General features: G+C 39.2%; 1 protein-coding gene across 2 annotated transcripts in view; it reads right to left on the reverse strand.

Moving 5' to 3' along the window:
• The window catches only part of dicer1 (dicer 1, ribonuclease type III), an 80008-nt gene that overhangs the window by 52322 nt on the left and 5228 nt on the right, over positions 1 to 22458 (reverse strand). For both annotated transcript variants that reach the window (XR_009816063.1, XM_061969046.1), the window contains exons 3-10: positions 16960 to 17048; positions 16647 to 16847; positions 14322 to 14484; positions 11350 to 11480; positions 6803 to 6937; positions 4611 to 4771; positions 4347 to 4515; positions 807 to 1279 (exon numbers count right to left, since the gene is read on the reverse strand). Coding sequence is in view for 1 of the 2 variants with exons in the window: in XM_061969046.1 (XP_061825030.1) it covers positions 807 to 1279; positions 4347 to 4515; positions 4611 to 4771; positions 6803 to 6937; positions 11350 to 11480; positions 14322 to 14484; positions 16647 to 16760 (1346 nt within the window). In the remaining variant the exon portion in view is untranslated. The remainder of the gene's footprint in view (positions 1 to 806; positions 1280 to 4346; positions 4516 to 4610; positions 4772 to 6802; positions 6938 to 11349; positions 11481 to 14321; positions 14485 to 16646; positions 16848 to 16959; positions 17049 to 22458) is intronic.

The raw sequence follows: 22458 nt of genomic DNA on the forward strand, positions 1-22458 counted from the left end.
ATACAGTCGTGGAATTAACACATTATTATGCCTAATTTTGCTGTGATGCCCCACTGGATGCATTAAACAATGTAACAAGGTTTTCCAAAAATAAATCAACTCAAGTTATGGAAAAAAATGCCAACATGGCACTGCCATATTTATTATTGAAGTCACAAAGTGCATTATTTTTTTTAATATGCCTCAAAACAGCAGCTTGGAATTTGGGACATGCTCTCCCTGAGAGAGCATGAGGAGGTTGAGGTGGGCGGGGTTGGGGGGCAGCAGGGGGTGTATATTGTAGCGTCCCGGAAGAGTTAGTGCTGCAAGGGGTTCTGGGTATTTGTTCTGTTGTGTTTATGTTGTGTTACGGTGCGGATGTTCTCCCGAAATGTGTTTGTCATTCTTGTTTGGTGTGGGTTCACAGTGTGGCGCATATTTGTAACAGTGTTAAAGTTGTTTATACGGCCACCCTCAGTGTGACCTGTATGGCTGTTGAACAAGTATGCTAGCATTCAATTGTACGGCGCTCTGTACTTCTCCCTACGTCCGTTTACAAGCTGCGTTTTAAAAAGTCATAAATTTTACTTTATAAAACAGATACCGATAATTTCCGATATTACATTTTGAAGCATTTATCCACCGATAATATCTGCGGTCCGATATTATCGGACATCTCTAGTTAAAACATATCTGGTATTTATTTTGGTTATTAATAGTGAACTTAACACTTAAATCCTGTGGTGCTCAAAATAGGGTGTAATCAGAAATAATATCTAGTCAGACTGTAACCCTCAAATTAAACTTGGCGTGTGTTTGAATCCTACCGATTGAGGACGACTGCTGTGTATCGCCTCTCCACAAAGATAATTCCACACAGTATGTTGGTGAACGGTGACGGAAAGTTGGCTTCGGGCCTCTCTTTGGTCTCCACCTCTTCGTCCTCGTCCTCGTCCTCAGAGTCACTCCAAGACACATAGTTGTCCTGGTTACGGTTGTTGTACCACTCCACACTTTCAAACTGCTGCCGTTCAAAGGGTTTGTATTCATGCAAGATCTCCAACAGACGGAGAACCTTTGGTGTGACAAACTTGAGGTCCAAGGAGGAAGGGGAGAAATGCTCCTCACAAAGTGCATGTACTTTTCGTAGAATTGTGTCGGTGAAGAGGAGAAACTTGCGGTTCAGTCCTCCCAGTTCATGCTTGATGTACTTCTGGAGCTCGCGCACCATGATACCTGCTGCTTTATCTGCACACCAGGGCCCCAGCACCTGCAGCACAGCCCTGCAATCACTTAGGACCTGGACAAGACACAGAGCATGTTAGTGTGTTGTGTTCTTCTATGGTTACTTGGTAAACATGCATTTTTTTAGGACTGGGTATTGTTATCCACTTTGAGTTCAATGTACTGAATACTTGGACACAATTAGTTCCAATAGGACAATGATCCTGAACACATCAAAACCAACTTTTAGGATAAAGCAGGTTATTTTTCAGTCTCCGTAAAGACCACCAGGAAGCGCCAACCTCAACCCTATGGACCACGGGCCTCATGTAACAACAGTTGCATGGAATCCCTACTAAAAATGGACGTACGTTCGAATCCAAAAAACGATACACGCAAATAAAAATGATGTATTTGAGTGTTTGCACGCACTTCTTTGTTACATCACAATCAACCTGAAATCGGCCGCAGACTCGTGCGTGGCTTGGCACGCCCAGACCAACGCCCCATTATGAAACACAAATCATGTTCAAAGTAGTCATGTGCTTGAGCGCTGCACAGTCTGAGCAATCACAAGTCAGTAGGAAGTATTTCTTTCACGTGTTTTGGAGAAAACAGCAAAGCATTTGTCAGCCTGACACTGCAGTGTCTCCGAGAAATTAACGCAGGCTGAACAAAAAAAATGGTCATGTCGGTAAGAAAGTGAAAAAGATAGATGTGTGTGGACAGAATGGACTCTAGGAAATTAGTGCTGCACCCTGTTTGAAAAGATGTGTCTCTGCAATGATACGTAAAACTTTAGAAGAGGTGTGTTACTCTGATTACCCCAATGTAAAATCATTTGTCTAGTTTGCTCACATGAACCCCAACACCCGAGAGCTGTTCTGTTGATTGTAACTTGCATCTTAGTCGTAGTTATCATTGACAAATTTGGAGGTGTTGAATTGTAAGTATAATTATTGTAAAATTGCTAATGCTAATCAGTATCATGTCAATTGAAAAAGCTAGCACATTTTTGGAAAAGTGGAGGAAAAAAAAGATTTGGTACCCATCCCTATTGAAAACCACTGTTTTAAAGGGTATACTAATGAGTGTGGGAGCTTGATTGATTGATTGAGACTTTTATTAGTAGATTACACAGTACAGTACATATTCCGTACAATTGACCACTAAATGGTAACACCCGAATAAGTTTTTCAACTTGTTTAAAAAGCTGGAAAAAGTAGGATGCTAAAAATGTACCACTTTAACATGAAATATGGACTTTTTTCCCCTCCACAATGTTAAATTCCAAGCTGTGTAACTTATCAGCAACTACTGTACATCCGTGTCTGATTCCATTCAAAGTCACGACGAAAAAATGTGTTGTGCAACATGTCTTCACAACACATTTTTAACATGTTCATGTTAACTAAAAACCTTGCATTGGATTCATTAAAAAAATGGCATTTATTTATTTGGAGTATGCATTCTCCTTTAAGGTAAGCACAGATGGTTACCATAAAGGCGGCGTGGGTTGCTATTCTGTCTGTGATCAGCGAAAAGGTGAGTGAGCAGACTCCAACTAGTGTTGCTTGCTTGCAAATTTCGGTTCAAAATAGACCCTGACAGAACTTCAAATAACAACAGTTGCCAAGTTCAAGCAAATAAATTATGTGCATTAACAAAATAATGAAAATTCAAAAGGTGGGATTTATCAAATTTAAAAAATGGATACACATACAATGAAATAACCACAGTTATAACCACAGTTTTGCTCATAAGTTTACATACCCTGGAAGAATTTATGATTTCTTGGCCATTCTTCAGAGAATATGAATGATAACACAAAAACCTTTCTTCCACTCATGCTTAATGGTTGTGTGAAGCTACTTATTGGCAAACAGTGTTTACTCTTTTAAATCAAAATGACAAAAGAAAGTACCCAAATGACCCTGATCAAAAGTTGACATACCCCAGTGACTTTGATCGGATTACATGCACAAAAGTTGACACAAACAGGTTTGAATGGCTAATCAAGGTTCCAATCCTCACCTGTGACATGTTTGTTTGTAATTAATGTGTGTGTATAAAAGGTCAGTGAGTTTCTGGACTTCTGATAGACCATTGCATCTTTCATCCAGTGCTGCACAGATGTTTCTGGATTCTGAGTCATGGGTAAGGCAAAATAATTGTCTTAGGATCTGCGAGAAAAGGTCATTGAACTGCATAAAATAGGAAAGAGGTATAAAAAGATATCCAAATAATTGAGAATGCCAATCAGCAGTGTTCAAATGCTGATTAAGAAGTGGAAAATGAGGGATTCAGGTAGACCAGCAAAGATTTCAGCCACAACTGCCAGGAAAAATGTTCGAGATGCAAAGAAAAATCCACAAATAACTTCAGCTGAAATACAGGACTCTGTAAAAAAAATGTGGTGTGGCTGTTTCAAGATGCACAATAAGGAGGCACTTGAAGAAAAATGGGCTGCATGGTCGAGTCGCCAGAAGAAAGCAATCACTCCAAATTACTTTGTTCCAGAAGTTTTGAGGCTTGTCTCTGCGCTGTTTGGCGTAATGTAAGCGGGATACTTTGTGACATTTGCGCAAAAATGTCTTTCTTTGATTTAAAAATAGTAAACACAGTTGTTTGCCAATAAATAGCTTCACACAACCATTAAGCATGAGTGGAAGAAAGGTTTTTGTCTTATCATTCATATTCTCTGAAGGATGGCCAAGAAATCATAAATTCTCCCAGGGTATGTAAACTTATGAGCACGACTGTAAATATCAATTTTTTTTATTTTTTTTTAAACCTTTTTATATTGACATTATGAGCTGTTGTATATAGAAATTTAAGGACAAAAATGGACTTATTAAATTTTGGAAAAAGGCTGTAAGATGACAAAATGTGAAAAAAGTGAAGCGCTTTGAATACTTTCCGGATGCACTGGAGCTCATCTGCTGCTGAAAAAAACCCATTGCTATAGACTATTTGTGAACTACACTTAAAAGGCAGGTCGTGCCAGGAAATGAAAATGCTTGAAATACCAACAAATTCTACCAATTCTGCCAAGTGGAGGTGACACCTTTTTTTAAAGGCATTTGTCAAAATATTGGTGGGGTTGTCTATGTTTGAGGCTGTATGGACAATTGTTCTCTGACCTGTCTGGAGATTGCTGTAGGGTCCCGATCTTCCCTTAAAACAGAAACGTTACAGTCATCTAAGAAGTGGAGAGCTTCGTCCAACTCCACTTGAAGACGAGTAGACAGCCCAGTCTTATCCACATAGGGACCGCAGTCTAAAACAACTTCTCTGGGCTGAGAGGCATATCTAGAAGAGACAAAGTGCACTAATATTTCAAAACTTGACTGTATCATTCACATCCACAAAAAGATTCAACCAGAGATGTCATTGCGTCATCAGACCTGTCAAGAACTACAAGATCCGTGGCAGTTTCAGCGTTGCTCTTCAGGACTTGCTCTAAATTCTGGATTTTGTGTTCAAGATCTGATGGATCACACTTTCCATTCAGAATTGCGGCAGTGAGACCCAAAATACGAGGATTGCACAAGCTGTCGTCAAAGAGCTGCCGAAAGTGAAAATAGAGCAAAATCATTGTTAATCATCAAACCTGCACATTGACAAGATTGCAATCATATGGTCAGCCATGCATCTTCTGACAAGCAAACAGAAGAAAAAAATATTTGTATACTCTCATAATGGACATGAGTGTGGTATTTGTTTCGGGCTTTATTAATTTATTTGAACTCTTCGGTTTTCAGGGTGGAATTATACAACATTCAGTTCTTAAATGCACTATCACCACGAGTGTTGGGACTAACGCGTTACAAAGTAACGCGTTACTGTAACGCCGTTAGTTTCGGCGGTAACTAGTAATCTAACGCGTTATTTTTTTTTATTCAGTAATTTAGTTACCGTTACTACATGATGCGTTACTGCGTTATTTTACGTTACTTTTGATGTAGTATCGGCTAGAAACAGAAGCGCTGCGGTGTCTTTCTTCTGAATCTTCCTCTGTCACAAGCCGGAGAGAAGAAAAGAGGCGCGGTCTATGTGTGTGTGTGGGGGGGCGGGGGGGGGGAGGCACACAAGTGATATATGATATATGAAACAAAAAAAAAAAGTTGTTGGCACGTTCAGTCCACACACAGCGTGGTCATGGCGAGCGCAATAACGGAGGAGCTTGAACGCCCAGCGCCATTGAATCGGTGTGTTTATAAGTGCAGATTCGGTTGTGCAAAACGAGGGTTTTAAACACATGCTGAACGTGCTTGAACCACGTTACGACATCCCGTCGCGCACCCACTTCAGCAATAAGATTGTGCCAGATCTTTATGAGCAGGAGAAGAAAAAAGTTGTGGATGAACTATCCCGAGCATCATCTGTTGCGCTCATGACAGACGGGTGGACGTCCAGCGGAACTATAAGCGCTCACTTCATCACAGCAGACTGGGAGATGAGAAGACACGCCCCCTCTACGAGAGTCACCTTGCGCAGGTACTGACACAAGCAGTGGAGGAATGGAAGATAAAGATATCCCAGTCACACGTGATAATGCCAAAAATCAAATAATTACAGAGAATGAGGCAGGACTGGGACCACAGATAGGTGCTTTGCACATGTAGTGAATTTGGCATCACAGAAGGGAATCTCAGTCAATAGGATGGAGCGCCTCTTTGGGAGGATCAGGAAGGTTTCTTACTTCCACCCAAGCACAACAGCTGCTCATGTGCTTAAGACAAAGCAAGAAATGCTAAAGCTGCCTGCTCATACATGATGTCCTAACGAGGTGGAACTCCACTTATGATATGTTGGAGCAGCAGGCAGCTATATACTCTGCATTGACCCACAACACCCTGAAGACAAATGTCACCCTGTCTGATGATGATGTGAGAGTGGCAGATGAGGTCCTCCAGGTGCTTAAAAGTGTTCCATCTCTACTGAGCACTGAAACTTCACCATCTGTGTCAATGATCCTGCCACTGAAAACAAGTATTCTACAATCCATGGCTCCAAGTGTGGAAGACAGCAGCATCACTCCAGATGTCAGGCTTTATTTCACTACCTATGTTTCAAGGAAGATGATGTTTCTTCTTATGTTGCACTTAAACTTGTTTTTTATTAATGGTCATTGGTCCAAGTTTAAAGAAAGGAGGAATGCCTTTTTATGTTGCACTGTTTTTCATTAATTATGTTAAAAGGAAAATAAAAATGCATGTCAAGTTGATCAACAGATTGTATTATTCTCCAGTGCAATAACAGTACTGAAATGAAGGCTAAAAGGGCATTAATGGGAACTTTAAAAAAAAAAAAGAAGAAAAAAAGAAGTAACTAAATAGTTACTTTTCACAGTAACGCATTACTTTTTGGTGTAAGTAACTGAGTTACTTTTGAAATAAAGTAACTAGTAACTGTAACTAGTTACTGGTTTTCAGTAACTAACCCAACACTGATCACCACCCAATGTAAGTAGGTTTATACCACAGCTGCCCAATATTAACTGCATTGGTGTTTTTTCATGTTAATGAAGAAATTATATTTTTAATTTCCACTGTAACAAATGCTCATTATATTGTCGATAGAGGTCGAGACTTACCTTCATTATCTCACAGTAGGGGTGATCGGTGATGGCAAGATGACAATCATCAAAAACCACCAGGTTGATTTTTGACAATGGTAATATTTGTCTCTTCAGTACGTGCAAGAATATATGGCAAGTCATAACCAGTACCTGTGAGATAATATTCAGAACAAGGAGGTTATTGTCAAAATGACACTATCATAAAAATCATACAGGTACTATTGAAATTCAGTTTTATGAAATATAAGGCTTGAAAGTGTGATGTGGAACCGCATTGCATTGTGGGTCTTGCTGGACTGTGAATAGCTTACTTGCATGTGTAAAGGCAAGACTCTGGGCTTAAGTTTTTTTCTTTTTCTTTACCAAGTAGAAAACTTGGCGTGAACGGGCGGATTCATTAACTGCCACAATTGTGGTCATGTAAGCTTTAGGAAAAAAGGGATTTGGTGAGATTTTTCTCATTTCAAGTGTAAAAGCAAAGCCTTGAAGTCCAGTTATGAAGCTAATAAAGAGACAGCAAAAACCCTGAATAACAGTCGTGACATGATCAAACTTCACTTTTAACGCCATCACCTGGCACATGTAGGTGTGTTCACGGCATTTTCAGACTGGTAAGTTTGAATCAAAGCATGTTTTATTCAGTTAAACACAGCATTTATGTTGAAGAGGTTCTAGCCTACTGATGTGTATTTATAAATGGTTGATTTATATAGGCTAGTAACTTGTCAGGTACAAAACTTTACCTTACTAGCCTATATAAATCAACCATTTATATATAAACATAGCATTTAATCGGATGTTAGCGTTAGCCAAGCTAGCTGCAGGCAACAAACATACAGTATTATGGAAAAAAACATGTTGTCAGTTTCCTTTTAGTCTTGGGTAAGCACAAACATCAACGAGTATTATTTACAGAGAGGTAGCGCAGTGATCAAAATATTTAAAAGTACCAATGGGCTTGTTTTTTCAGGGCTGTTTGACGGCACTTTTACTTGATTCAAATTTCTTGTCCGTCAGATGTGCTAATAGTTTATATGAGTCAATTGCACCATTTTTTTCCCATGTAGCAAGCCTTTGTCTTGGTACGGTCCCTTGCTTTTTGGTTTTGTTTTGAACAATTAATTTTAATCCAGTTGGTTGCTTTCACATTGTGAACAAATCCTTTATTCAACTATCCACCAATGATTGTCACACACACATGGCTAGTGGTGAATGGTGGTGAAATTTGTCCTCTGCATTTGACCCATCCCTAAGTTCCCCCTTGGGAGGTGAGGGGAGCAGTGAGCAGCAGCGTGCGCCGCACTCGGGAATCATTTGGTGATTTAACCCCCAATTCCAACCCTTGATACTAAGTGCCAAGCAGGGAGGTAATGGGTCCCATTTTTTTGTAGTCTTTGGTATGACTCAGCCAGGGTTTAAACTCACAACCTCCCAGTCTCAGGGCGGACACTCTAACCACAAGGCCACTGAGCTAGTTCTAGGAGGTCTACACAGCCCCGCAATGCATAGCGAAATCACGTGGCCTTTCGAGCCCTATAGAGCTTTTTTCCGCAGATGAAAACAGTGACTCGGTCTGTGACATTCTTGCATCAAAATACTAAAAGGATCAGCACACTTCAAACCCTCCATCAACTGCCCTGTTGAGAGCAGACCGTTTTGTGGGCTGTCCTGTGTCATGCAAATGCGTCCAATGCTCACCCGCCCACTTTGACTATATAAAAAAACTTCTACGGGATGTGCTGGACTGTGAGCAACTTGGTGTATCATGCGTGGCGGTAACACTTCCACATAGGAAAAACTAAGTCTTATTGATAAAACTACAATATAAACAGCGTGGAGCTGTTGGGAGAGTGGCCGTGCCAGCAACTTGAGGGTTCCTGGTTCGATCCCCACCTTCTACCAACCTCGTCACGTCCGTTGTGTCCTTGAGCAAGACACTTTGTTTTATTTTTGCAAAATTATATACCTACTCAGTGGCCTAGTGCAGTGGTTCTCAACCTTTTTTCAGTGATGTACCCCCTGTGAAATTGTTTTTGATTCAAGTACCCCCTAATCAGAGCAAAGCATTTTTGGTTGAAAAAAAAAGATAAAGAAGTAAAATACAGCACTATGTCATCAGTTTCTGATTTATTAAATTGTATAACAGTGCAAAATATTGCTCATTTGTAGTGGTCTTTCTTGAACTATTTGGAAAAAAGATAGGTTTTTATTTATATTTATAAATGATTTTTGAATTGTTGCTATTTTTAGAATATTAAAAAAAAATCTCACGTACCCCTTGGCATACCTTCAAGTACCCCCAGGGGTACGCGTACCCCCATTTCAGAACCACTGGCCTAGTGGTTAGAGTGTCCGTCCTGAGATGGGTAGGTTGTGAGTTCAAATCCCGGCTGAGTCATACCAAAGACTATAAAAATGGGACCCATTACCTCCCTGCTTGGCACTCAGCATCAAGGGTTGGAATTGGGGGTTAAATCACCAATAATGATTCCCGGGCGCAGCACAGCTGCTGCTCACTGCTCCCTTCACCTGCCAGGGGGTGATCGAGGGGATGGGTCAAATGCAGAGGACAAATTTCACCACACCTAGTGTGTGTGTGAGACAATCATTGGTACTTTAACTTAACTTTAACTATATTGCTCTTTTTATCTTTGGTATGAACATTATTATGTAAACTTGAAGTTATTTGTTTTTGTTTTTTTGTTGTTGCTATTTTTGTATTACAACATTTTATTATTGATCATGTTGTACTGCGTTGTAATCTTTTGTTTTGTGATTGTGTGATGTTTTTTACCTGGACCCCAGGAAGAATAGTGTCCACTGCAGTGTAGACTAATGGGGATTCTTAATAAACTAAACTAAACTTCACCCTTGCTCCTGATGGGTGGTGGTTAGGGCCTTGCATGGCAGCTCCCGCCATCAGTGTGTGAATGGGTGAATGTGGAAATAGTGTCAAAGCGCTTTGAGTACTTTGAAGGTAGAAAAGTGCTATACAGCTATAACCCATTTACCATTACCATTTAAATGAACAGCATTGTATTATTAGCATCTCAATAGTTTTTCAAATGTAACTGTAATATCTGGTCGAAAAGCTGATTAACCAATAAGCGATGATTGTGATGATGCAGTCCTTTTGAATTCCACACATTTACATACTGTAGCTGCAGTATTTGAAGACATCAAACATCATAGGGCTGGGCGATAAAACAATATCAACATATCCCAATAGACACATAATCAATATCAATAAAAAAATGTTTGATTATTTATTTTATTTCACCGGGAAAAAACGAAGGTACAAAGCAAGGTTGATTGCATGAACAAAAGCAGCCGCTTACTGGTAACCGAGCAACGTAGGAAGTGATCACTGATCAGTGGGAGTGAAGCACTAACAGCCAACCGGGTAACAATATCAATAATCAAGTTTGGTTGCACCATTTTGTTGTCTCAATGTTGACTTTTGAGTGAGAATAGAAAGTAAAAATGAATGCTGCAGAGAGCGAATAAATTGTTGATAAAAGAGGAAGAGTCAGCACGACAGGATGGCAGTTTTTTTGTTTTTTCAATTGTGGTCTGTAAATTATGCAAGGTGCTCGTTCCCACCAAGAACGGTAATACCACACCACCTTAGCCGCGCGCGTGTAACTTCCTGGCACTAAACCTGCAGAAAATGGTTCTTCTCAGGTTTCTCTGTTTACATTTTCACACTTTGCGCTATTTTGTTACACTTTATTAAGCATTTCTTACTTATTCTTTATTTTTGCACCTTCATTTTAAGAGGTTATTGTGAGGTGTTCAATGCAATTTTAGAATTGTGTTTACATCGTTTTCCATGCTTGTGTTGACATTTCCTTTCTGCCTTGATAGCTGAGAGGAGTATAATTAGAGGAAGGTCACATTTCAAATAAAAATGTTTACATTAAATATATTTTTTTAAATACCAATACTGTATTTTTCGGAGTATAAGTCGCACCGGCCGAAAATGCACAATAAAGAAGGAAAAAAACATAAGTCGCACTGGAGTATAAGTCGCATTTTTTGGGGATTTTTTTTGATAAAACCCAACACTAAGAATAGACATTTGAAAGGCAATTTAAAATAAATAAAGAATAGTGAACAACAGGCTGAATAAGTGTACGTTATATGAGGCATAAATAACCAACTGAGAAGGTGCCTGGTATGTTAACGTAACATATTATGGTAAGAGTCATTCAAATAACTATAACATATAAAACATGCTATACGTTTACCAAACAATCTGTCACTCCTAATCACTAAATCCCATGAAATCTTATACGTCTAGTCTCTTACGTGAATGAGCTAAATAACATTATTTGATATTTTACGGTAATGTGTTAATAATTTCACACATAAGTCGCTCCTGAGTATAAGTCGCACCCCCGGCCAAACTATGAAAAAAACTGCGCCTTACAGTCCGAAAAATACGGTAATTATTGATGTTAACCGATACAAAACACTTACTGGTATATAGTGAAAGTTGTTAGCCATATTGCCCAGCCCTAAGACATCAGCCCTTGTTTTTACAGTTACCACACACACACCTGATTGTTGATTATCTCTTCCTTCCAATGCTGGTAAGACCATTTTGAGGTCTCCTCTAAATCTGTATACTCTCCCACCTGGAGGTCCGAGTGAGTCCTGACCGCAGCCGCTTGCTGAACAACAGACAAGGCTGCACACAAGTAACAGCAAAGTTCAAATGTATGTGTGAAGACAATGAAATACAATTTAAAACAGTGATCTAGAACATTAAACTGATGTAAAACAGAGTAATATGTTTTTTTACACACAATAGAAGGTCATTTTTTATAAGGATGTTGAATAAATTTATGCTATGAAAGTTTGTAAAATGTAACTGTGGAGGAACAACTGCAATATACTCTGGACATGCGCGTAATGTCACTGGTTGTCAGACCGACTCCCAACACCCCTCACATGCTGTGCCTCAAATGTAACTAGAGTTGCTCACACAGAAAGCGTTGGTCTCAATTCCCCCCACTTTTAGGGGTGTAACGGTATATATATTCATTATAGGATTTGTCAGTACATCAATTTTGAGTCGGCACAAAGACGTCGTAATTTCCCACCATAGTACACATTAAAAGTGGGGCACAGGAAGTGGTAATGGTGTCAGGCGTCTACTTGGTACACAACTATGGTGGTACTGTACCTCGTGATACGAGGGCCCCATCTTACGGGTTTTCAGGATATTTGGGCTGCAAGCAAAAATGCTGGTTACGAGCCTTCCCACCACTAGTTGGTATAGCCAATATCAGTGAACCCCTGCTACTCACTTGCCGGCCAGCAAGATCAGTGTGCTAAATATAAACATTAGCTGCATTTTTTTGATGAAACAAACTGTTGTTCTATATGTGTCCATTGGATGTCGGAATAGCAATACAAGTGAAACCCATGCCACACATGACAGTATTTAAAGATGACGTGTCAGCTGACTTTAAGCGCCCTCTGGATTGGCTGCCGCTACTCCATTCAGCGCAGGTGCAAGTAATTAGCTGCTCCTATAGTGGCTGGCAGCAGATGGTGATCGTATCAACGCTCAATACCTTATTTTTTTGTAAATTATCCACTTAACAGATAAAATAACGAAACGGTAAGATTCAAGACTTAAGTCAACTTGACAATCATCTTTTAACCTAAAGTTCCATGCAGCGCTTGCAAATGGTTTAGTGCACGATGCGCACCCTGAAATCCATTGTAAAAATTCGTTTTTCTATATTTGTTGTGGTTGTTTTATTGTATTTTATGCATAAATTTACTATTTTCACATTGGTTAAGTTTGAAGTTATGTTACCAGTACCTTGATTTCCGCTATGGTGTCATTTTGAGAATTGTTTTGTTTATATTATAATTGTAATATTTGAATGGTGATAAATGAATGTGTTGTGGCAGTTGCGGATTTCGCCGATGCGGCGGTTTGAGAAAACAATCGATTGCTTTTCCAAACGTTTTTAATGGTGAACTGCCATCATGAGAATCCTAAACAGGAAGTGCTTAAAGTTTGATGGCTTTGTAAAAACACTGAGACAAAGTCATTTCATTGTGTTTTTGAAAGTGCGCCATTTTTTTCCCCTCAGAATTTTCAACTAACTAGAAGTTTTTTGCCAAGAGGATTATTTGTAATATGTACATTTTCAGAATGGGCTTAGTTTATGTTTGGCCAAAGTAAGAAATAAAACATTAAGCATTAAGTTTTAATGCAATTATTTTACCAGTCTGGCCCGCATGGGAACAGATTTTCCTCCCTGCGGTGCCTGAGCTAAAATGAGAGTGACACCACTGATCTATTGTATCATTTTCCATATACCACTATCTAACAGTCTGTTTTTCATTTTAAAATGCATGTTACAAAATAAAATTGGGCTGTTTTGATGTGGGTGCCAAACACCTATTAAAATGAATTTTAATTAATTTCAGTGTGTGGCGCTGTACAAAAATAATACAAACATTTCAATGTACGAGCTGCATCACAGAACCTACCACTGGTATCCTGAGGCACCGCAACTACTTCCTGTTTAGGAACACTACACCAACATTTAAAAGAGTAAAAGCTTAGCGGTTAAAAAAACGTATTTTTCGGAGTATAAGTCGCACCGGCCAAAATGCATAATAAAGAAGGGAAAAAACATATATAAGTCGCACTGGAGTATAAGTCGCATTTTTGGGGGAAATTTATTTGATAAAACCCAACACCAAGAATAGACATTTGAAAGGCAATTTAAAATAAATAAAGAATAGTGAACAACAGGCTGAATAAGTGTACGTTATATGATGCATAAATAACCAACTGAGAACGTGCCTGGTATGTTAACGTAACATATTATGGTAAGAGTCATTCAAATAACTATAACATATAGAACATGCTATACGTTTACCAAACAGTCTGTCACTCCTAATCGCTAAATCCCATGAAATCTTATACGTCTAGTCTCTTACGTGAATGAGCTAAATAATATTATTTAATATTTTACGGTAATGTGTTAATAATTTCACACATAAGTCGCTCCTGAGTATAAGTCGCACCCCCGGCCAAATTATGAAAAAAAACTGCGACTTATAGTCCGAAAAATACGGTACTATGCTCTGACAACACGTCATACATTCTAAAATCAAGTAATTCTAACATGAAAAAAATAACAATAAAGACTAAATAGGAATGAAGACACGATCAGTAAAGCAAAAGAAACACAAAACGTGTAAAATAGTGGCTTTTATAACAGTGTGTTTATTTATTTCAGTTATTAAAAAAATATAATTTGGTCCAAAAATGTCAGCGTGTGTATAAGTACTTTTTGAGCACATTCAACAATACCGCGGTAATAATGATAACCGTGATATGAAATTTACATATCGTTAATCCCTAGAATGCAGTATATTGATATATTTGTGAAGAAATGCATTGGCGTGGAAAATTAAACGTGGTTTGTCAAATCCCTGACAAATAAACATATGCCTTTGCTAGACAGAGAGAACATTCATTTAGTTTTGCAAGTACCTGAGTCCACAAGAAACACCGTCCTTCTTGCATTTCCTTGGTACTGTCCACGGATTTGGTGAGAGAGCTCCTTTGTAAGGAGAACTGCAATAAAGGTCTTCCCTGAGCCGGTGTTCAAGCAGACAATAGTATTATGCTCAAGAGCTGCTTCTAGAAGTTCTACCTGCAGAGAAAAGTTTAGAATAATAGTCAGCGGTTACAAAAGAAAAATAAAAGGAAAAAAATTATATTATATATATATATATATATATATATTTTATTTTTATTTTATTTTTTTTTCTCACACATAATATGTACCGGTACATGTAACTAATATACAGTATATATATATATATATATATATACACACACATATATTAATACACACATATATATATCAAGAGGCATTTTTTTTAACTGTTTGTTGTCAAAACCTGTCAAGCGACTACTTCTCAAACCAATCACACACTTCCGGCTTCAAAATAAAAGCTCATGAAAATGAAAAATGGCTTACATCACGATGATGCTTTCATTGTCCAAGATGTTCTGTAATGTAATCTGTGATTTTTCTACCTAAACAAATGCTAGTACATCAGTTGAAGAATATAGTGGGTATTTTTTTGGCTGGCTGCAGTATTGTATATATTCTTTTAGAACATGTTGATAGTCCTCAATTACAGAATGTTTAACAGGCTGAATATTACAATTTATTAAATAGATAGAGAAGGTTAACTAAAGACATTGTCATGCAGCAATATGAATACCATTAACTTGTACAACACACAATGTACAGAATATCAGAAGGATTTATTTTGGTAGAAATATAGCAGATTACATTACCAAACATATTTTACAATCAAACCATAACTGTAACAATCCGGGTTTCGGTTCGGTTTGTACCGAACGAGTTTCCACACGGACATATTAAGTAGCGTAACGCACGTTGTGTAAACAATGCACACCGAGGCACAACACATGGCATGCTAGCAGCTAACGGGCTACGATAGACTGACCATACGCCCTCTTTTCACCGGACATGTCCTCTTTTGCGGGGCTGTCCGGGCGGAGTTTCTTAAATGCCTCAAATGTCCGGCATTTTGAGTTAGGGTTGCGTGTATTTTCAATGTACGTTCAGGGTTAAGAAAGGGTTAAAAACTAAACAAATTGTGCGCGCAGCAGCATTGGTGAGGGAGGGGCAGAGACAGAGAGAGCGAGAGAGTTATGATAAACGCGCATGCGTCGCCAGGCTCTGCTTTTTATCCATAGATTTATCAGATTTAATTTTTTATTATCTATAACAGCGGTGTCAAAAGTGTGCCCCGGAGGCCATTTGCGGCCCACAGCTAATGTTTTGAAGGCCCACGGCACATTCTAAAAATACTATTAAAATAAACAAAAACATAACAAAAGTGAAATAAAAAAGCTTAAAGGTTAAATGTAATTTAGAAAAAGTTGCAATGTTGACTAATAAAACAAAGCTGTTTTTTCTTTCTTTCAAACTGTCATTGCTCAAAACATAATATTGAATCAAAATCAATGTTATTATGAATTATTGACCTATCCAAGGTTCCCATTACTTCACATCAAATATTCCACTAAGAAAAATATTTTTGGTGGAAGATTTTGCAAATTTGGTAAATATATAACCAAAAAATGTATATTTTGTTGTTTTCTTACTGTACCGAAAATGAACCGAACCGTGACCTCTAAACCGAGGTACGTACCGAACCGAAATGTTTGTGTACCGTTACACCCTTAGTTATTAATGCACCAAACTGGTATCTAAGCAAGGAAGTGTAGCTCCTCTGAATGCAAGTCCTACAACAAGAATTGACATTTTGTCGGGGATACACCAACGCACTGCAGGTATTCTTTTTAATTGTCATTAAAGCATGTTTTTCCATTTTGTGTTGAGCTGTGTAAAATGAGCATAATAATTAAGAAAGATGCCATGAAAGCAAACACATTTTTCAGTCATAGTTTTAAAAACGTGATTATAAGCCTATGGTACACCTATTAATGAAGAACAATTGTATCTATCTGCGATTCATTTTGAGGTAACTATGAACAAACTGCAAATAATCGTGATTAAATATTTAGGTCATTTCCCAGCCTTAATATTACCTCAGGAACACAAAAGCAGCAGTAAAAAGTGTAAATGCAACATCATCTGTATGCAAATTGAAGCTGCGAGCGTTTGGTTTTCAACACAAACAACCAATAAGTGAGTTTCACTACAAAGTCTTCAGGAAAAAAATAGGAATATTAAATTATACTGCAAGACTTGCTGCTAGGACGTGGTAGTTTCGCAAACCAAATCCATAAGGACATCAAATTACTGCTTACCTGATATTTTCTAGGTGTATAGATGTCATCGTGAATCGCCTCTTGTTGCCATGGAAGGCCAAAAAAAGGCCCCATGGGAGACGTGGCAGGGGTGACAAGCTGCAGGCCTGCCATGCTTTAAAGAGGTGGAGATGAGTGGGCAGAGCTCCTCCCGTCGTCCACTTTATTTCATTTCATACCATGGTCTCTTTCACAATGTCACTAGGAAGGGGATGTTACATTGCGTTAATCTACAAGAAAGAGCTACAACGAGAGAAGCCCGCAGGGTAAATGTGAATGACCGATGAATGAAAACCTTTCAAAATAAACTTACAAAGAGTTGTAGTGGAGACCTGGATTAGGAGAAAATTCATGATGCAACCTATGTAGTACTGCCTCAGGCTTCTCTGCAAAAGAACAAACCTAAGGAACAAACATATAGTTAACAATCCTGACAATGAAACATCGATATGCTTATTCACTCAGCTTGAAGTCAGAAAATCCTCTTTTAATTGTGCCTTTCATTCACAATCATCATGAAAGACATGACAACGCATGTATTTTTTCTTTTGCATTCTAACTTGAAAATAAACTTAAATAAAAGTCCGCTTATAGCGGTGCCAATGGGGAGGTCCTCTATTTCGCCAATAAAAAAGCCATCACAAAAGCGCCAACAAAACTACATTTACATTTCGTGACTTCAATATTAACCAAGTATTAGTGATGTTATTATAAGCGCTAACACAGACAAACTATTTATAGCTGCGCCGTAGGGGTGTGGGAAAAAATCTATTCGAATAGCGATTCTCACGTTGTGCGATTCAGAATCGATTCTCATTTTTAAAAAATCGATTTTTTTCTTCTTTTTTTGTTAATTAATCAATCCAACAAAACAATACACAGCAATACCATAACAATGCAATCCAATTCCAAAACCAAACCCGACCCAGCAATAAACACGACACAGAAAAATCCCTCATTGACATTATCATTAGACATTTATAAAAAAAAATTTAAAAAAAAAAGAACAATAGTGTCACAGTGGCTTACACTTGCATCGCATCTCATAAGCTTGACAACACACTGTGTCCAATATTTTCACAAAGATAAAATGAGTCATATTTTTGGTTCATTTAATAGTTAAAACAAATTTACATTATTGCAATCAGTTGATAAAACATTGTCCTTTACAATTATAAAAGCTTTTTACAAAAATCTACTACTCTGCTTGCATGTCAGCAGACTGGGGTAGATCCTGCTGAAATCCTATGTATTGAATGAATAGAGAATCCTTTTGAATCGGGAAAATATCGTTTTTGAATCGAGAATCGCGTTGAATCGGGAAAAAAAACGATTTTGAATCGAATCGTGACCCCAAGAATCGATATTGAATTGAATCGTGGGACACCCAAAAATTTGCAGCCCTACTGCGCCGTGATCACCAGCTTGCTTGCCTATGTTGACATGATCGACTGATCAGCTGCTTCCTTGTTTCCTTTGCTTGTCAAGACTTTATTTTAGATCATAAATCATGCCTTTCACCTGGATAGTACAACAACGAGAATGTGGTACAATTTGACAGCCAATTTAGACGCAAGAATGGCGAGAACGACACGAAAAGGCACTAGGTTCCACGCGCGAGGATTATGAGTCATTCTTCATCGAAATGGGAAAATATGAACATCCTAGCAGTCGGCATCCTAATGACAGCAGACATTGCACAGTAAGGGATGTTTTATTATGTTTGTTGGGTCTCATGAAGTCTGCAGGATGTAATAATCAGTGATGATGTTGACCCCGAAAGGGACAAGCGGTAGAAAATGGATGGATGGGATGGATGTTGAAAAAAAAAGCGAACGTTGTGATGCGTTTATTAAAAAGTGTTATTATAAATGTGTCTGTTATTACATTACATATATACTTACATCATGTATATAAAACTTAATGGAGGTGTTTGGATGTTTTTTAAGGGCTTTATAGGCAGAATAGAGCAGCTCCCATAGGCTCCATTGTAATTGGCCTTTTGGCCCTATTCATTTAATACTTAGAATACATTCAAAAAATTACACCGGTCGTCATGTCTTTCATAATGATTGCAAAGGATAGGCAAAATGTATATATAGTGGCCATTAACAGTTAGCTTCTACAGCAGGGGTACCCAAAGTGCGGCACAGGGGCCATCTGTGGCCTGTGACTCGATTGTCATTGGCCCATGGCACATTACAAAAAAACAACATAGAAAAAAAACACCAGCAAAAATTGGGGAACAAAGCAAGAAGCACAGTGAGAAAAACCCAAAATGTTGACATTAGACAATAACGACACAAAGCTTTAATGGGAAAAAAAAAAATATATATATATATATATATATATATATATATATATATATATATATATATTAGAGATGCGCGGTTTGCGGACACAACCGCGGAGTCCGCGGATTATCCGCGGTTCGGGCGGTTGAAATAAAATTTTTTTTGATTTTATCCGCGGGTCGGGTCGGGCGGTTGAAATAAAAAAAATGTTGATTTTAAATAGATTCAGGAGGGTGGCAGTTAAACCAATTCGGAAATATATATACATAGTTAAATGTTGTTACCCACATACAAAAAACGAGCAGGCACCTGCAGCATATGCCACAACAGAAGAAAAAAAAAAAAAAGAGATGGACACTTTTACGGAGCGGAGAAGGGACGCCTCGCCGGGGTCCGGGACCGAGGCCCCTTCCCCCGAGAGGGCCCCACCGGGAGCCGTAGCTGAGGTGATCCGCGAGAAGGGCCCGACGCACGTCCAGGGTCACCACCGCGCCCACCGCACGACACCCCGCCTTGTCCGCCTTCGCCGCGGCCGGCGTCACGCGCAGCAGGTAAGCAGCTTACCTGCCCGCCACCCCAGTGGCTCGTAACAGGGGTCACTCCGCGCGCTCCGCCCGCGCAGCTTACCTGCCCGCCACCCCCGTTGCCGGGGGCGCGTAACAGGGGTCACTCCGCGCCCAGTGCGCTCACGAAAGGGGTGGGGCTAACCCTGGTGAGCAGAGTGGGCCACTTTTGGTAAGCAGAACTGGCGCTGCGGGATGAACCGAACGCCGGGTTAAGGCGCCCGATGCCGACGCTCATCAGACCCCAGAAAAGGTGTTGGTTGATATAGACAGCAGGACGGTGGCCATGGAAGTCGGAACCCGCTAAGGAGTGTGTAACAACCCACCTGCCGAATCAACTAGCCCTGAAAATGGATGGCGCTGGAGCGTCGGGCCCATACCTGGCCGTCGCCGGCAGCGAGAGCCGCGAGGGCTAGGCCGCAACGAGTAGGATGGCCACCGCGGTGCGCGCTGAAGCCTCGGGCGCGAGCCCGGGTGGAGCCGCCGCGGGTGCGAGGGACATCGCACCTCCACGCGCTTGGAGGTGCGCTCAGCGCGGCTCCCAGATGATTGCTGCATTGGATCAGTCTCCTTTCTTTAACAGGCAAAAGCTTCATAACCTCACTAATGCCTTGCATCGTCTATATTAGATATATAACAACGGGCGGGTGCGGTGTTGATTAAATGTTAATTCGGGTGGATGCGGATGGTTGACGACTTTTGTGATGCGGTTGCGGATGAAATAATTGCCTATCCGCGCATCTCTAATATATATATATATATATATATATATATATATATATATATATATATATATATATATATATATATATATGTGTGTGCGTGTGTGTGTGAGTGTCAATAAAGGTTGGTGACCACTGCGCTCCAATGTAGTTTTCACCAAAAAATCATTTAGCGACAAATTTAATGACTTTCTTTGGTCTATTTGGTTTTATCACTCTTCTCAACCAGCAGTGGTGCTGCCCACCACCCCAGTCTGAAGGCACTTACAGGAAACTGTCTTTCTTGCGACATTAAAAAAACACACCAAAAAAAGCAGCAGAAGAAAGTTCATTTGTATTTTTAAACATATTTGTTATACTTTTCTATTTTTTTTCTCTTTTATCTTCAACTGCGTCCATAAAAAATATTATACTGTAATGCTATGATGTCTTTTGGGTTTCAATCGAAATAGCCTATCGGTGTTACTCCAATCTTTTAAAAAGGCAAACCCAATCTAATTAGGTTGTTTACATTACATTTGAAAAATCTGTGTTTATAACTCAATTCATGCAATATTTACTGTTCTTTTAGCACATGTATGTAAACATAGTGACTAAGGCTGCAGCTAACGATTATTTTTCTATCGATTAATCTATAGATTATTTTTTTCGGTTAATCGGTTAATCTATAGATTATTTTTTTCGATTAATCTATAGATTGTTTTTCCTTTTACCGATTATTTTTTTATTTAAAATGAAGATGAAAAAATAAATTTAGGCCATTTTTTCAAAAGGCATGACTTATTTACAAAAAAAAAAAGTATGGCCACTCAGTCAACATTGACAACAACATGACAAAATATTCTGTAACAATGTAAACATTTAAAACTTTTAACATTTAACAAAATTAAAAGTAGCTTATTTGCTTTTTAATGTGCAAATATAAAAGTAAACATCCAGTGCAAATCTTAATATTCTGCAATAGTATAAGCATTTCAAAAGTAAAAGTATTGCTTATTTTGCTTTAAAATGTACAAAAATAAAGATAAACATCCAATACAAAAAAGTGCAAAACGAAATATTCTGTAACAGTGTAAACATTTCAACAAAAGTAAAAGTATTGCTTATTTTGCTTAATAACACAACAATGATAGTATGATTAAAGTGAAAGTTAATTGTTCGTTTGTTCATTGTATATGTAACTGTTAATGTTGTAAAAGGTATTTGCACAACTAATTAACGTTAGCGTCTCTGTAAACACTGAACAGGCACGCCAAACGCGCCTCTCAGAGCGAAACGGTGTTTTAGTTTATGAATTTACAACGCAGATACAAATGACACATTCATGTTTTTGTGTAATGATGACAACGTATACCGTATTTTCCGCACTATAAGTCGCACCTAAAAACCACAATTTTTCTCAAAAGCTGACAGTGCGCCTTATAACCCGGTGCGCTTTATTACGATTCATTTTCATAAAGTTTCGGTCTCGCAACTTCGGTAAACAGCCGCCATCTTTTTTCCCGGTAGAACAGGAAGCGCTTCTTCTTCTACGCAAGCAACCGCCAAGGAAAGCACCCGCCCCCATAGAACAGGAAGCGCTTCACCCGCCCCCGGAAGAAGAAGAAAAAACGCGCGGATATCACCGTACGTTTCATTTCCTGTTTACATCTGTAAAGACCACAAAATGGCTCCTACTAAGCGATCCGGTTCATAAAAAGACGCAATCTCTCCATCCGCACACGGATTACTACCGTATTTCACAGCAACTGATATTCCTGTGGAACGGGAGCACGTACGGTGAATATTCGCACCACAGGGAATGAGAAGTCATCCTTCACTGTGGTTCTAGCTTGCCATGCTAACTTCCACCCATGATGATATTCAAAAGGAAGACCTTGCCAAAAGAGACCTTTCCAGCCGGCGTCATCATAAAAGCTAACTCGAAGGGATGGATGGATGAAGAAAAGATGAGCGAGTGGTTAAGGGAAGTTTACGCGAAGAGGCCGGGTGGCTTTTTTCACACAGCTCCGAAGGCGAACACACCTTCACTAAGACGGGCAGATAGCGCCGGTCGACATACGCCAACATCTGCCAGTGGATCGTAAATGCCTGGGCAGATAGTTTCGGTCACAACTGTGGTCCGAGCTTTCCGGAAGGCAGGATTCACAGAACTGCTGCACAACAACAGCGACACTGAATCCGATGACTTCGACGAGGCCATTTTTGGATCCCACGCTTGCGCAACTTTTCA

Source organism: Nerophis lumbriciformis, linkage group LG08 (assembly GCF_033978685.3).
Source record: "Nerophis lumbriciformis linkage group LG08, RoL_Nlum_v2.1, whole genome shotgun sequence".
Classification (NCBI taxonomy): domain Eukaryota; kingdom Metazoa; phylum Chordata; class Actinopteri; order Syngnathiformes; family Syngnathidae; genus Nerophis; species Nerophis lumbriciformis.